The sequence below is a fragment of the Giraffa tippelskirchi genome, chromosome 12, assembly GCF_054371585.1.
Source record: "Giraffa tippelskirchi isolate mGirTip1 chromosome 12, T2T-mGirTip1v1.2.pri, whole genome shotgun sequence".
Taxonomy (NCBI): domain Eukaryota; kingdom Metazoa; phylum Chordata; class Mammalia; order Artiodactyla; family Giraffidae; genus Giraffa; species Giraffa tippelskirchi.
Genome location: NC_137286.1, coordinates 5,780,207 through 5,793,310, shown reverse-complemented (window position 1 = coordinate 5,793,310; position 13,104 = coordinate 5,780,207). Strand labels below are relative to the sequence as shown.

General features: G+C 48.1%; 1 protein-coding gene across 30 annotated transcripts in view; it reads right to left on the bottom strand.

Moving 5' to 3' along the window:
• Positions 1 to 3,671: 3,671 nt before the first annotated feature.
• Positions 3,672 to 13,104, bottom strand: part of SETD3 (SET domain containing 3, actin N3(tau)-histidine methyltransferase) — a 78,749-nt gene continuing 69,316 nt past the window's right edge. For 20 of the 30 annotated variants that reach the window (XM_081549776.1, XM_081549771.1, XM_081549773.1 and 17 more), the window contains 5 exons: positions 11,144 to 11,218; positions 10,076 to 10,242; positions 9,110 to 9,195; positions 5,733 to 5,893; positions 3,672 to 4,996 (listed from right to left, as the gene is read on the bottom strand). In XM_081549776.1, the coding sequence (XP_081405902.1) occupies positions 4,550 to 4,996; positions 5,733 to 5,893; positions 9,110 to 9,195; positions 10,076 to 10,242; positions 11,144 to 11,218 (936 nt within the window). In that variant the 3' untranslated portion in view covers positions 3,672 to 4,549. Of the gene's footprint in view, positions 5,041 to 5,659; positions 5,894 to 9,109; positions 9,196 to 10,075; positions 10,243 to 11,105; positions 11,219 to 13,104 lie in introns of all 30 variants that reach the window. The other 10 variants (XR_014071199.1, XR_014071198.1, XR_014071202.1 and 7 more) reach the window with 3 other exon arrangements.

The following is a 13,104-nucleotide window of genomic DNA, read 5'->3' as shown; positions in this document are numbered from 1 at the left end:
AACCCCACAGTCAGCCTAGAGCCATGAACATGGGTTTCTCTGCAGTTTTATTGTGTTTCTACAGGAAATACCGTCAGTGGCATTTGTGTTTAAAGCAGCTGGCCACCACTCCATTTTTCCATCTGAAGTTCATTCGTTGCAAGGTGGGTGAAACTCCGCAGGTGCTCTCCTGGGGGTCCCTGAGCCCCAGCCCAGTCCAGGAGCCTCCTGTGGGGTTCTTCGGGGAGGGATGGGGCTCAGCTTCCTGCACCCTCACCTGGCCGGGCACTGCCCTGCCTCCAGGGGAAGCCCTGAATGTCCACGTCCCACTGCCTCCAGTGCTGCTTTTCCCCGAGTTCCCAAGTGCACAGAGCATCCCCTTCTCTTGAAACGTGGCGTGCTCTGCCCGGGATGATGGTTATTTGCTCAAATGGCTGCCCTGCCACCTCGGGGGCAGCCTGGGCTTCTTAGGAATCTGAGTTACACAGAACCTGGTGTCACACCAGGAGCACGACTGCTGCTCTGCCCGGGTCTGAAGTTCCCGTCTCAGTTGGACAGATGTGAGCAGCCTGCCTGCAGAGCAGGGACATTTGTGTTTCCCCTACCCCCTGGCCCCTCCACCTCCAGTCCCATAAACATTTCCTGCCTCCCGGGAGCAGCTCAGACTGAGAAAATAGTAATAACTCACATCTACTGAATGATTAGCATGCAGCCGACACTGTGCCAGAAGCTTTTATACCCATTACCTCATCCGGTCTTCCCTGTCCCCTAGGGAGGTAGGAAGCACAAGACACCCTAAAGGCAAGTACAGAAACACCCAGGGCCTGTCCATAGGGCCCAGGAGAGCAGCCTGGGACTGTGGGCCCCAGAACTTGGGACTCAGCCAGCACGGACCACCTGTATGGTGATGAATAAAATCAAAGTGCCCCCAGCACTTAGAACAGGCTCTTCATGTCAGTCACCCCTTCCAATGGCCAGCGGTCTGTCCGGGTCCACAGGCACAGCAGCCTTCCTCTGCGGGGATCTGCCTCCCCGACCACTGGCCAGGGTTGTGTCAAGTCCCATCCCTCCTTCCAGGGAGGGCTCCTCAAAACACCCAGGACCGGCACTGCAGCTTCATTTAAATAACAAATTTGACAGTGCATCTGAATGCAATCTGAGTTCCTCAAATTCCATTTACACACAGAATTTACACTATACAAGGTGCCACTGATTAAAAAAAAACAGTAGGGTGGCCCTTAATGAGGTGACTGGATTCTACTCTACACGTACCTGAAATCGACATTTAAATAAAAGTGAGCCCAATTCTTTGGTCAGGTGATTGGCTATAGCCTGTTAATAAACATGTTCATTTTGCCAGATCGATAATAATGGGAACATGGCACAATATATCACAGAAAAAGCCTCTCACTGTAGCCATGGTTACAGCCAATGCTTCAGGATCTGGGTTTTCTGAAACTCACCCCCTAAACCAACCCCCACTAACCATGATTCCTGATTTTCTTTACAGACACTGCTATTTTAGTTCTGAACCCAAGTTGTAGGTACTTTCCCTGGGTTTTTTTTTTTTTTTTTTTTTTTTAATTCTTTCACTCCAACATGTATGCATTAACCACCAAAAATATAGTTGTGATGATTTACAGAAAACGAATTCCCTCATTTTTAAGTGAAAGTTTGACTTAGCACAACCCTGTATGTTGGGAACCTGGGAATACTGTATTTTTAATGTCTTACCCTATCTCTCAGAAAAATTAAAACACATCTTTTAGTGAGTCTATTCTAGAAACTATTGGGGGAAATCACCCATCAACTGCCAGCTTGTGTGGAAAAACGGGGTGATTTTTCTAGGGCTGGTGAAATCTAATTGCTAACTGTTTACACAAATAACACACAGAGCTAACGAAACAGAGGCAGAAGCTGGCGTTTTCCCAATGACTAGCCTGAGCAGCCTCTTATCCAAAAGCATTAAGAAGAAAGTAAACTTTAAAATGATTTGCGAGAAAGGTCTATTTTCATGACAGATGGCAGTGAGGGTTCTTCAATGCCAATTTAATCACTTTTCTTCAGTTTTCAAATGCCTTAGTTGTGAATCCAAGTGTCTGTGCGGTAGCACTGCCCACCTCACGGGCAGAGGGGGCTGGTGACACGCACTGAGGTCTTGCTGACCACGCGGGGTCCTGCCAGGGCGATTCTCCTCGACCCAGGAAATCATGTTGTTCAACACAGTCTTCCGACATCGAAAGCGTTCTATGAGCACCATTTTTGCCACAGAGAGTCTCCTCCATTGGAGCCTAATCTATGTAACTGCTTTCTGGTCCAACAACCTTAACAAACTAATAGATGGGGAATTAGTGGACAGTCGTCTCCCAATTTTTAAGCAGGGACTGTTGATAATGTAGTACCATTCTCTCATCTCCCGAGTAAATGAAGGAACTGCGCTCTGAGTGTGGGAACCCCCCCACTCCCTCCATCGGTGCCTTGAGGACCAGGGCTTGTCCCTACCCCAGTCCAGCTCCACCTCAACTAGAATCTTCTCCAAGGAGTATTTTGAAACCATCCCATCTCATGAAGCTAGTCTGTCTGAACCGTACATACACCTTTCAAAGGACACACTTCACATTAGACTTGAAGGCTGTTATCCAACGAGAAACTCACCTACGGTCAGTCATGAGCGTTCCTGTCTCTGGGGCTTCTGTTCCCAGACAGAAAACTCCCTGAATACCACCGTGCTTTTGCCTTTTGGAAATTAGCATGTACGTCTCCCAGACTCATACTTGGGTAAAGGGCTGATGGGAGAGTTGGTGTCACAGGCAGCCTCTCAGGAGGAAGTTGGAACTGTAATCACATGAACGCAGGACGTTAACAGGCACTGACCTCACAGAAAGATGAAACCTGTCGCGAGTGTCCAACACAGCGGGTACACTTGATGCACCGAGCGTGGGGAGGCAGCATGTCCTCAGTAAAGAATGAAGCAGGTGGTTGATGGAGCTGTGTCTTCTCCAAGGAGAAACCCCGAGAACATCCTGCAGACATCTGTGTGCAGTGATGCTACTGAGATGGTCCGGCAAAGAGTTCACTTAGCATTTTTTAAAATAAGTGATGTACTTAATAGGGCTTCGGAGACATGTGAAAATATTAACATGAAGTCGAGGATGACTGGCAATGAGCAACCTGAAGGCTGGTGGCTCTCTGGGGATGGACCCCACCCCAGCCCCAGTCACCACCCCAAGCCTCTACCTCCCCCAACACTTAAGAACCCCCTTCCAGTGTTCCTGGTGCTGCTGGGCCTCCCTGAGCACCCCCTGCGGGCAGGGGAGGGCGCTAAACACAGGCTTCTCATCCATCTTGAGTCTCCAGGGGAAGCCAACACACTCAGCACAGGTCACAGGTTCACAACCTGTCTCGGGGCGAGCAGCGTGGTTTGCATAAAAGCTCCCCAGGTGGCTCAGATGGTAAAGAATCTGCCTGCAATGCAGGAGACCTGGGTTGGATCCCTGGGTCAGGAAGATAACCTGGAGAAGGGAATGGCTACCCACTCCAGTATTCTTGCCTGGGAAATCCCAAGGACAGAGAAGCCTGGCGGGCTACAGTCCTTGGGGTCACAAACATCAGGACACAACTGAGCAACTAACACTTTCACTTTCGACTCAAGAGGCCTCTCACGCTCCAAAGAAAAGGAATAGACAAAAATATTAATCATGTTTTCCTTTTAATAAGGCTTTTTACTCAAAAGTGTAGCTTTGAAAACATCTAGCTTGTTGGGACAACCAGCTCGCCTGAACACAGCTGCGGTGCCCTCACAGGCTCTCCGTTGCCAGGGTGGAGGGCGAATGCAGCGCTTTACAATCAGAGCCAACACTGAATTTAGGGGCAGGGTATACATGTCCTACTTTGATTCCAAGAGAAAGGACAAGTTCTTAACACAGTAAAACAAAACACAAAGTAAACAAATCCTTAGAAATCACTAGATATATGTGTGTGTGTCTCTGCGTGTTTATATTAGGATTATCATCAACATTTAAAACTATTAAAAATAAGGTTGCCATCTTTCCTTTTCTTTTGGTACTGGGGCATTATTTTTTTAGGAAAAGAAACAAAACAAAAGTATTTCATTTCTTTTGCTCAGATCCCAGGTTTCCTAACCTCAAGCCCATTTTCCGCTGGGCAGCCACCCGCCCCACCATCGCCTGCACCCCCGGAGCGCCCGCATCAAGCAGGAGGCAGGGTGGGCTTGCCCCCTGGCTGTCCAGAGGCCAGGCCCACAGAAGCACAGTGGACAGGGGAGCTGCATCCTTCCCAGGAAGAAAAGGCATCTGCCCGCAGCGGACCGGCAGCACCTTCTGAGGCGCCTCTGCCCTCTGTGTTCTGCTTGGTTAACTGGTAGGTCTGGCCCAGAAGCAAGATGGCAATCATAATCAGAAAGGGAAGCTAGATTTTTTAAATAACTTAAAAAAATCATTTTTATATAAAGCAGCAAAAACATATTTTTCTCTCAGCAGAAAGAAAACCGTGAACAGGGAAACACAGCGATGTAAACGGGCCTGTTCATAAACCTCTGCCGAACTCGGGGCTACTCTGCAACGTCCTCGGCACTGTCGGAAGAAGGTTCTTTGGCGTCTCCAGTCGCTCTTTTACTTTCCTCTTGAGTTAACTTTTCCTTTTCTGACCTGGTCCCGTTGGGGATAGAGTTTTCGCCGTTGACGAGCCCGTGCTCTGCGGCCTGGGCCCTGCGGACGGCCTCGGTGAGGGTCAAGGCCTCCTGCGCGCCGGCCTCCCCCTCCAGGTTCCTGAGCACGAGCGGCAGCCGAGAGTCCGCCACGCCCTCCAGCAGCCCTGCGCCGCCCTCCTCGTACTTGGGCAGCGGGGCCCGCGCCTCCATCTGCCGCCGGTAGAATTCCCGGTTCGCGGCCGCGCTCTTGACCGCTCTCTCCAGGATCTCCTTCTCACCTAAGCGCAACTTGATGGCCATGGTAGCACGGGCGGAAAGGTCATGGTTTTTCAAGAAGGACTTATCTTCCTGGAAAAGGAAACAGCAAAATTAACTTATCACAAGTCATTAAACTGGCAAATAGAAGGCAGATCAGTTATTGCCGGGGACGAGGGCACAGGGGAAATTGGGGGGCGGGAGGGAAGGTTCTAGAACTTGATTGTGGAGGCAGCTGTACACTTACACCCAAGCTTACATTTCAGAAGTATGAATTTTACTCTATGTAAATTATACCTACATAAATGATGGTAAAACAAAAAAGAGGAGGCTAAGTCACACAGTGCTTGGATGCTGGGTGAATGATGGGTATTTGAAGTCAAGTGACCCAAGAGGAAACTTTGAAAGCACAAATAAAAACTTACATTTGCTTGTATCACATGAATTAGAAATTATAAAAATGCATTAAATAATTTAAAAAATTTATCTTCTAATCAACCATGCCTTGTGACTCTTTAGGTAAAGGGTAAATGTGTTAACTAGAAAAATGTGAATAAGTTCAACTTGGTTGTTGTTGTTTAGTCGCTGTCGTGTCCAGCTCTTCTACAACCCCGTGCGCTGTAGCCCACCAGGCTCCTCTGCCGTGGGATTTCCCAGGCAAGACTCCTGCAGTGGGCTGCCATTTCCTTCTCCAAATAAGTTGAATGAAAAATGTCAAATACACAATGATTTTGCTAAAGAATTATAGTAATTTACATTTAAGAATCTCTCCTGAAACATCTTTTAAAACATGACAAAGCACAAATCCTTGTCTGATCAACTGAATCACCTCAATGGTTGTCTTATATGTTTTTAGAAGAAGCGAGGCTCGGTCTTCAAGAAACGTCCACAGTCTGACCTCGTTGTCCCAGCTGACAGGGTACTCAGAGTTCCCCAAGGTGAAGATTCTGTCAATGGCATTGTCTCCCAGCAAGTGTTCTTTCAGCTCTTCTACAGGAAACACAAACAGTCGTCTGTTAGGGGAAACAGCCCCACTTCCATACTAACCAGCGGCCATGTCACAAAACAGCCTCCCAGCAGCATCCTCGTCCGTGGAGAAGTGCGCCCTTCCTCCCCGGTCAGTCGGAGCAGGGTCAAGCCTGACCTGTCTCAGGGAAGGAAAAAGCGGGGAGGCCTTCTTGATCGGCATCTATATCAAGCCTTGCTTGGCCAGTACGCCATGTCTCACTGCTTTTAGGAGGGGTCCCGAGAGCCTTTAGATGGTTTCAGAAGATGCTTCTTAAAGACCATCTGGAGAGACACACCCCTTCTTCTGAGAACACCCTTCCTGCAAACTGTGTGCCCAGTCACACCAATTGGGTAGAGGAGACATGCAGGTGAGCGATGCAACCAGGGAAGACAAACAGCAGCCAAGAGCCCAGTGACCCTTCCAGATTGAAATCTGATGGTACCAGTTCCAGTAGCTGACCTGACAAAGCTACCTGTCTCATCTTGTAACAAGTAAACCACAAAGTGAAACAAGAAAATGGACTAGAAAAATCTTAGTTAATGAAAAAAAAAATGCCTATATCCCTCACTTGTCAGGCATTTAAATAGGAACTACAAATAAACACAAGTGCACATCTCAATTACCTTCAAATACATGTAAGAAGAGGAAAGAATTCAGCAACTGCTCTGAGCACTTTATCTCCTGGCACATTATCTTCAAAAGACCAAAACGTGCTGATCCTATTCATGCTCAAGAAGCATACCCGTGCTTCTTATGTAATTATGAGACAGTGTCTCTTTCAGAGCAAAATGCCCCACAGCTGTCACTATTTACAATTCAAATGGAAGAACTTCTGCTGCCAGCAAACCAAACTTTTATTAGTATTAGTGAGAATGATTCAAAGAACGCATCAATTGTCTTGACATGACAAACTATCTCTCTATGACTACAGAGAAACTAAAGAGAATCAACGAACCTAAAATGATTCAAAAGCAGGGTTTCTTTTTTTAAAAAATGAAATAGAAGTTAATCTAATATTCAAAAAAAGAAATTTATCAAGTTGCATTTGTTAGCAGAAGATCATGATAAAATTCAGCATTTTTAGATTTTTGAGCCTACAGTTTTATTCTTTGTATAAAGAATATAAACTTCTTGGGTGGAAGAAGTGTCTTTTTAGAAGCCCCCAATACTAAGGTTCCTATCTTTTTTCCTTCTTCAACCTACTCTAGTTTCACCCTTTAATGAACTTTGCGAAGCCAAGGAGCTGAAGCAGAGCTTTCTCTCTGCTGCTTTTCACAGTGAAACCGGCCTGACTTCACACACCTGGAGAGAGGAAACCTAGGCAAGGCCATCCACCTGCCTGCAACACTCAGGAAATGAAACCAGGCTCCGGGAGCAGGCTTCTTTCCCCTCTCCCCTGACTCACAGGCCCTTCCTGGATTCCCAGCCGTCACAGGGCTCCTCAGCACCCCACTACTTCCCCCCACCCCAGCCACCGCGAGAGCATGGTTCGGTGGCCCCCAGCCTGGCTCCGTGTCAAAGACCCTGCAGCACTAGGATCTCTTCCATGGACTGCAATTCCTGCAAACCAGCAGGAGCCACAAGGGGGCCTGGGGCACAGGCTCTGAGCTGGCTAAGCTGGCCCCAAGTCAGGGCCACTGCCTGTGAGCTGAGTGGCCAAGTTCCTCTCCTCGTGGCACAGGAGTTTCTACGTCAGTCAAGTGTGAAGCCCTGCCTCCCTCCTGCAAGGTGGCTGAGAGTGAACAGCCTGTGCCATAGTCCTCGACAAATGCGCACTCTGACACGGTTAGATAATCCAAGATGTAAGTTTTCTCCCAATGCAGTAGAGAATTGTTTGTTTATTACAAGAGCCCCGCACAGAGTGGGGCTCCCAGACTCCAGGGGTCGTCGTCATCATCATCATCGCTCTTAGTTATAAAATTCTTCAGGCCATGAACTGTGACACTCAACTCTGTAACCCTACCTTATATGCAAGAAAAGCCCACAGTTAACCCTAAACTCGTGTCCACTAAACTGGAGTGATGACTCACTACCACACACAGAAGCACAAGCTCTCACTCAAGTGACGGGGAGTCTGGAGCAGTGTGGCTGTGAACGAGGGATGAGGACCTTCGTGCATGTCTCCGGGCTCTGCAGTTGGGGTCTAAGTGGCCTCTCTGTGCTGCAGGACTCAGATTCTCCCACCTCCATCCTGATGACCAGCCGGGACCCGGGCAGCACTTCTCTGGCTGCAGATATGAAGACAGGGAGCCGGGCGGCAGAGCCCAGAAGGCTTCCTCCAGGGGCCCGCATTTCTGCTCCGGCCCAGATGCCCTTGCTCCAACGCTCGGACAGCCTCACACTTGTCTGTTCAATCAGGGGGCACTCACTCGCTCACTCTTTCCCACTCAATCTGTTGTGCACAGGATCCAAGGTGGTTTATAACAACAGCAAACTCACACACAATTAACAATGGAACCTCACAACCAGGGGATTTGGAAGAATGTATTTTCCTATGAAGAATGAAAAACGCAATAGGTCACATCTCAGTACCAGAAACCCCAAATGGCTTATCTTACGGAAACATAAAATCAATGCTCAATACTAATATACATATATAAAAAAATTATTTTTGTGCCTGAAGTAAGAGGCTGTTGACAAGAATATTTTGCAATTTAAACAGGTTCTGTTTGCAGTGTTATGTACTCCAACTGGATGCCTGGCATTAAAAGGCCTGCTGGCAATTCTGGATCCAAACCACAGAGCTGGTTAACAGATGAAGGCCTCTGGCCCATGCAGGTCCCAGCTGACCCCACAACTTCAGTGACAACTGCCCCCTCACTCGTCCAGATGAATTAGACATCAGACCCGTGAGGACACCGAGGCTTGGTCGTCCCAGGTAAATACACACAACAAAAACTCCCGCCTACGAATGTAGAATCTGATATGGTTAGATAGTCCAAGATGTTATAAGTTTTCTCCTAATGCAGTAGAGAATTATTTGTTTATTACAAGGGAATATTGACAACACATTGAGGATTTAATAAAAAACTTCCAGGATGAAACATCATTTTCTTCTTTTTCCAATATTACCGTCTTACCTCCTCCCCCAAAGTGCTTTAATTTTAAGCAGTTTTATCTTTAATCTGAATCCCTCTGCCTCACTCTTCATGAATTAAAAAAAAAAAGTCAACTTTTTTCCCCCTGAGATGATTTACCTTCGGTCATGCAGAAAACTCGGAGAAAAGCCAGCAGCTGGGCAGAGATGGGCGGCTCCGTGAAATGCAGGGCAAAGACGCTGGAGCTGACAAGAGAAGAAGCCGCATCAGTCCCGGGAGCCCACTCCTGCCCGCCCACTCCTCAGGGAGATCTCTAAGCCTGCCCTCGGCGTGGTAACCCTCAGGGAGCGCCGGGCCAACCAGAGGCCCCCCAGCTTCTCCCTCAAACTCTAAATACACAGCGTTCAGTCCTGGCAAAATGCAGCAGGGCTGGGTCGGCCGAGGAGGACGGCGGGAACCGTCACTGCCAGCGGTCGCCGGTCTAACAGCCTTCACCTCGGGGGCACACGACACACTAGGAGAATCGCGCACACCCACAGTTCCTAAAAAGAGGTTAACGACAATTTATGTTGAGTTCACATTTTAATCATTAATCAAATATTGACAAGTTCAATGAAAAAAGGTCTAGATAATCCATTTTCATTAAGAATGGTTCCTCCATTCCCTGGAGAATCAATAAATCATAACTCTTGTCTTTATTATTTTGCACCTCAAATGCAAGGAAATCTTAAAAAATTTAACCAGAAATTCTTGAAATCACTGAGGATCGTGACTTCATTACAGAAACTAATGGTGGCAAAGAATTAAATGAAACAAATTGATCCAGGTCATTAACCTTTTCAAGGTGAAAGGCATTAATGACATGGAGACACTAATTTAACCGAAGGAGGATTTCAGGCCACATCCCCTGGAACTGGCTGTGGACGCTTTCAACGACACAATTATGTTGATCTGAAAACACTGGTAAATCACCATACATCTAACAGTTTAAATTCACAGTATAATAGGGATAAAGGGATTAAGACAAACTACAGTGGAGGAGTTGCATTAACTCGCCAATTAAACACTCTGCAACTGGAAGTATTTCAAGGACCAGAGGAGAGAGCTGACAGATTGTCTACGTACGTTGGGATGCCAGCGCGAGCCAGGACCTCGGCCTTCATGGCGTAGAGCCGGTCACTTTTACTCACTCCAAGCTTTATTTTCACTCTGTCGTGTGAATTATTGTCAAAGAAAAAACCACTGTGGATCACAAACTCTGCATTTGACCGAGTGCCATAAAAAATGTAAATCTGAGATGCAGTAAAGAAAAAATAAAGGGATATAAAAGAAACTTAACATCCATTCTCAGTACAAAGCAGGGCAAAGGGTCAGTTCTCATACATTTAGCGTGACTTTACTCTAAGAGGACGGACAGCCCTGAAGGAACCACACCCTCTCCTGAAGGCCCTGTGCGCTGGCCGGGACGGCTGGGTGAGGAGAGCGCCCCCCAGGCCTCCCAGCACACAGAGGAGCCGGACCCCTATCCCGGCCTCTCTCATAACCCCCTCCCTGCTCAGGCACAGCGATACTGTCCCTTTATAACTGCACCACCAGAGTGTCTGGCGGAAACCCATTTCGAGAGGCTGCGGCAATTCTGCACGTAGCAGAGGGGTGATGAACTTTCCTCCAGACACTTGGTTAGGCTAACATTTTTCACCCCGTCTCTGCGAGAATGTCAGTGGCCTGTGTCAGTTCTTGGTCACGGCTGACAAAGTACAGGTGTTCTTACCTGCATATCTGCAAGCTGAATGAGAGGCTGAGCCCCGCCCACCCCGCCCCAATTATTACTTTAAACAGATTCAAGTGAAAGTATAAGACGACAGCTCTTGTGGGTCCCAATTCTGTTATGGTTTTGCCACTTAAATACACTGCCTCCGTATAAAGAAGGTTCTAATCCAGAGAAAGATATGAAAACAATGCAGTTTATATAATGGAAAAATCTGTTCTACTGTCATAACACAGAGTTGATTTTCAGTGGACAGTGTTACACACAGTAGGTCACTTGTGCAAATCTTTCTCCCTGGCGGGCCCAAAGGTCCCATGCAGAGCACGATGTGTTTATTCTGGCTTTGGGTCCTAGTACATACTCCTTAAACAAGCCTTAAATACAAACCTCACCAGTGTGAGTTGAGGGTCTCGGGCGGAACCCACCTGCTCTCCGGCCCGGAAGTCTTGCAGGGCCACACACTCACAGCGGTCATCCTCCAGGTTGTAGCCGGTGGTGATCTGAACATGGGAGGGAGGGGGACAGGACAGCATCTGAGTGCTCTGGCTCAGGAGGGTCTTTTTTCTTTTGGCCATTAGAGGATAAGAAACACCCAAAGCTACTTAAAGGGGTGCATTCGGCCTGCTTCATCCAACTGAGCAGAGGTATCTTCATTAATTCTGTTCACACCAGACATCCTCCTGGAAGACCCCAAACCTGCACTGAGGGACATACCCTTCAGAAAATGTACACATTATCCCTTGCTGGTCTCAATCAAATACAATTATTTGTTCCATAGTTACTGCCTTTGAGCCCATCCACCTTCAACCCCACAACACAGGACAACTGCTCCCCAAGGATGAAGCAGGATCCCAGGAGAACTGTGAAAGTGAAAGTGAAGTCGCTCAGTCTTGTCCGACTCTTTGCAACCCCATGGACTGTAGCCTACAGGCTCCTCCATCCATGGGAATTTCCAGGCAAGAGTACTGGACGGGGTTGCCATTTCCTTCTCCAGAGGATCTTCCCAACCCAGGGATCAAACCTGGGTCTCCCACATTGTAGGCAGACGCTTTACCGTCTGAGCCACCAGGGAAGCCTGTAACTGACTTGCAAACAGCATCTTTTCCTCCTATCTGGCCACTAAGAACCCAATGTGAGTCATCTACTGGATCAAGACTCAGGGAGAAACAAAAATCCTGTTTCTGAATTATATACATACTTTACTCTAAAACTAGAGAAATTCAAAGGTTCAGACAAACAAAAGAAAAACAGAACAACTTAGGTGCATCCTATTCACTTTCTTTATGCTGAAGGCTATACTGTGAGTTTCTAAGCCCCCCAATCACTGACTACACGGAAAACCTGCATCTCTCAGCGCTCCTGTCCTGGGGGTGGAGAGGCAACACTGCAGTCCCGGCGCTTACACTCCCACTTCATTCTCTAGGCCTCAGCTGGTCAGCGTGCCACCTTCCAGGCTGCCCCCTGGATTCCATCTGGCCAGTCGTCCCCCTGCTTGTTCTTGCCTGGCTTATCATGTGCAAAACCCTCCCAACAGGTCTCAAATTCCTGCACTGTCCCTCCTGCATCCCTGGGGATATACATTGTTGACTTCTTGTTTACAACCTTTCAGTGGCACTTTCCTTTGCCTTCAGAAAAAAAAAATCCAAATTCTGGAGCAAGGCCAGTTTTCAAGGAGCCCTGCGCCTCCTTACGGCCTCTGGACCTGCCACTCTGGCCACTGTCCCCACTCCCTTGTGCTTGCAACTGCCTTCAGCTCCTGTTCAGCCTGAGCTCTGGCCTCTCTGGAGGCCTCCCCTCATCCCACCTTCCCTCCATGTCCCCCAAAGCCCCTCCCACCCCACACCAGGGCATTTATCTGTGTACCTGCCTCTGCCAGCCAGACCTGAAGCCGAACCCTTTCCACCTCTGGGCCTGTAGCTTGGCTCACCGTGCCTAACACCCGACACTGCCCCTGACCTTGACAACACCTGCCTGACAAAGCAACCTCCGGCAGGGGAAGAATACAGTCCCTCAGGGCAGCCCCCCCATATGTTAAGAGGGTCTGCGCGTGTAAACTCAGTCACTTCCTTTGTGTCCGACTCTTCATGGCCCTGTGGACTGTAGCCCGCCAGGTTCCTCTGTCCATGGGATTTCCCAGGCAATAATACTGGAGTGGGATGCCATTTCCTTCTCCAGCGGATCTTCCCGACCCAGGGATTGAACCTGCATCTCCTGTGTTGGCAGGTGGATTCTTTACCTACTGAGTCACCAGGGAAGCCCTTGAGTGTCTGTAAATGCTCATTAATAAGTTTGATCTCCTCATTTTATCCCGGAGAATCAGAATTCAAGATAGCTTCACGTGCTATTTCCTAATAAAGGTGTCAACAGCTCAAAAGATTACTTCTGA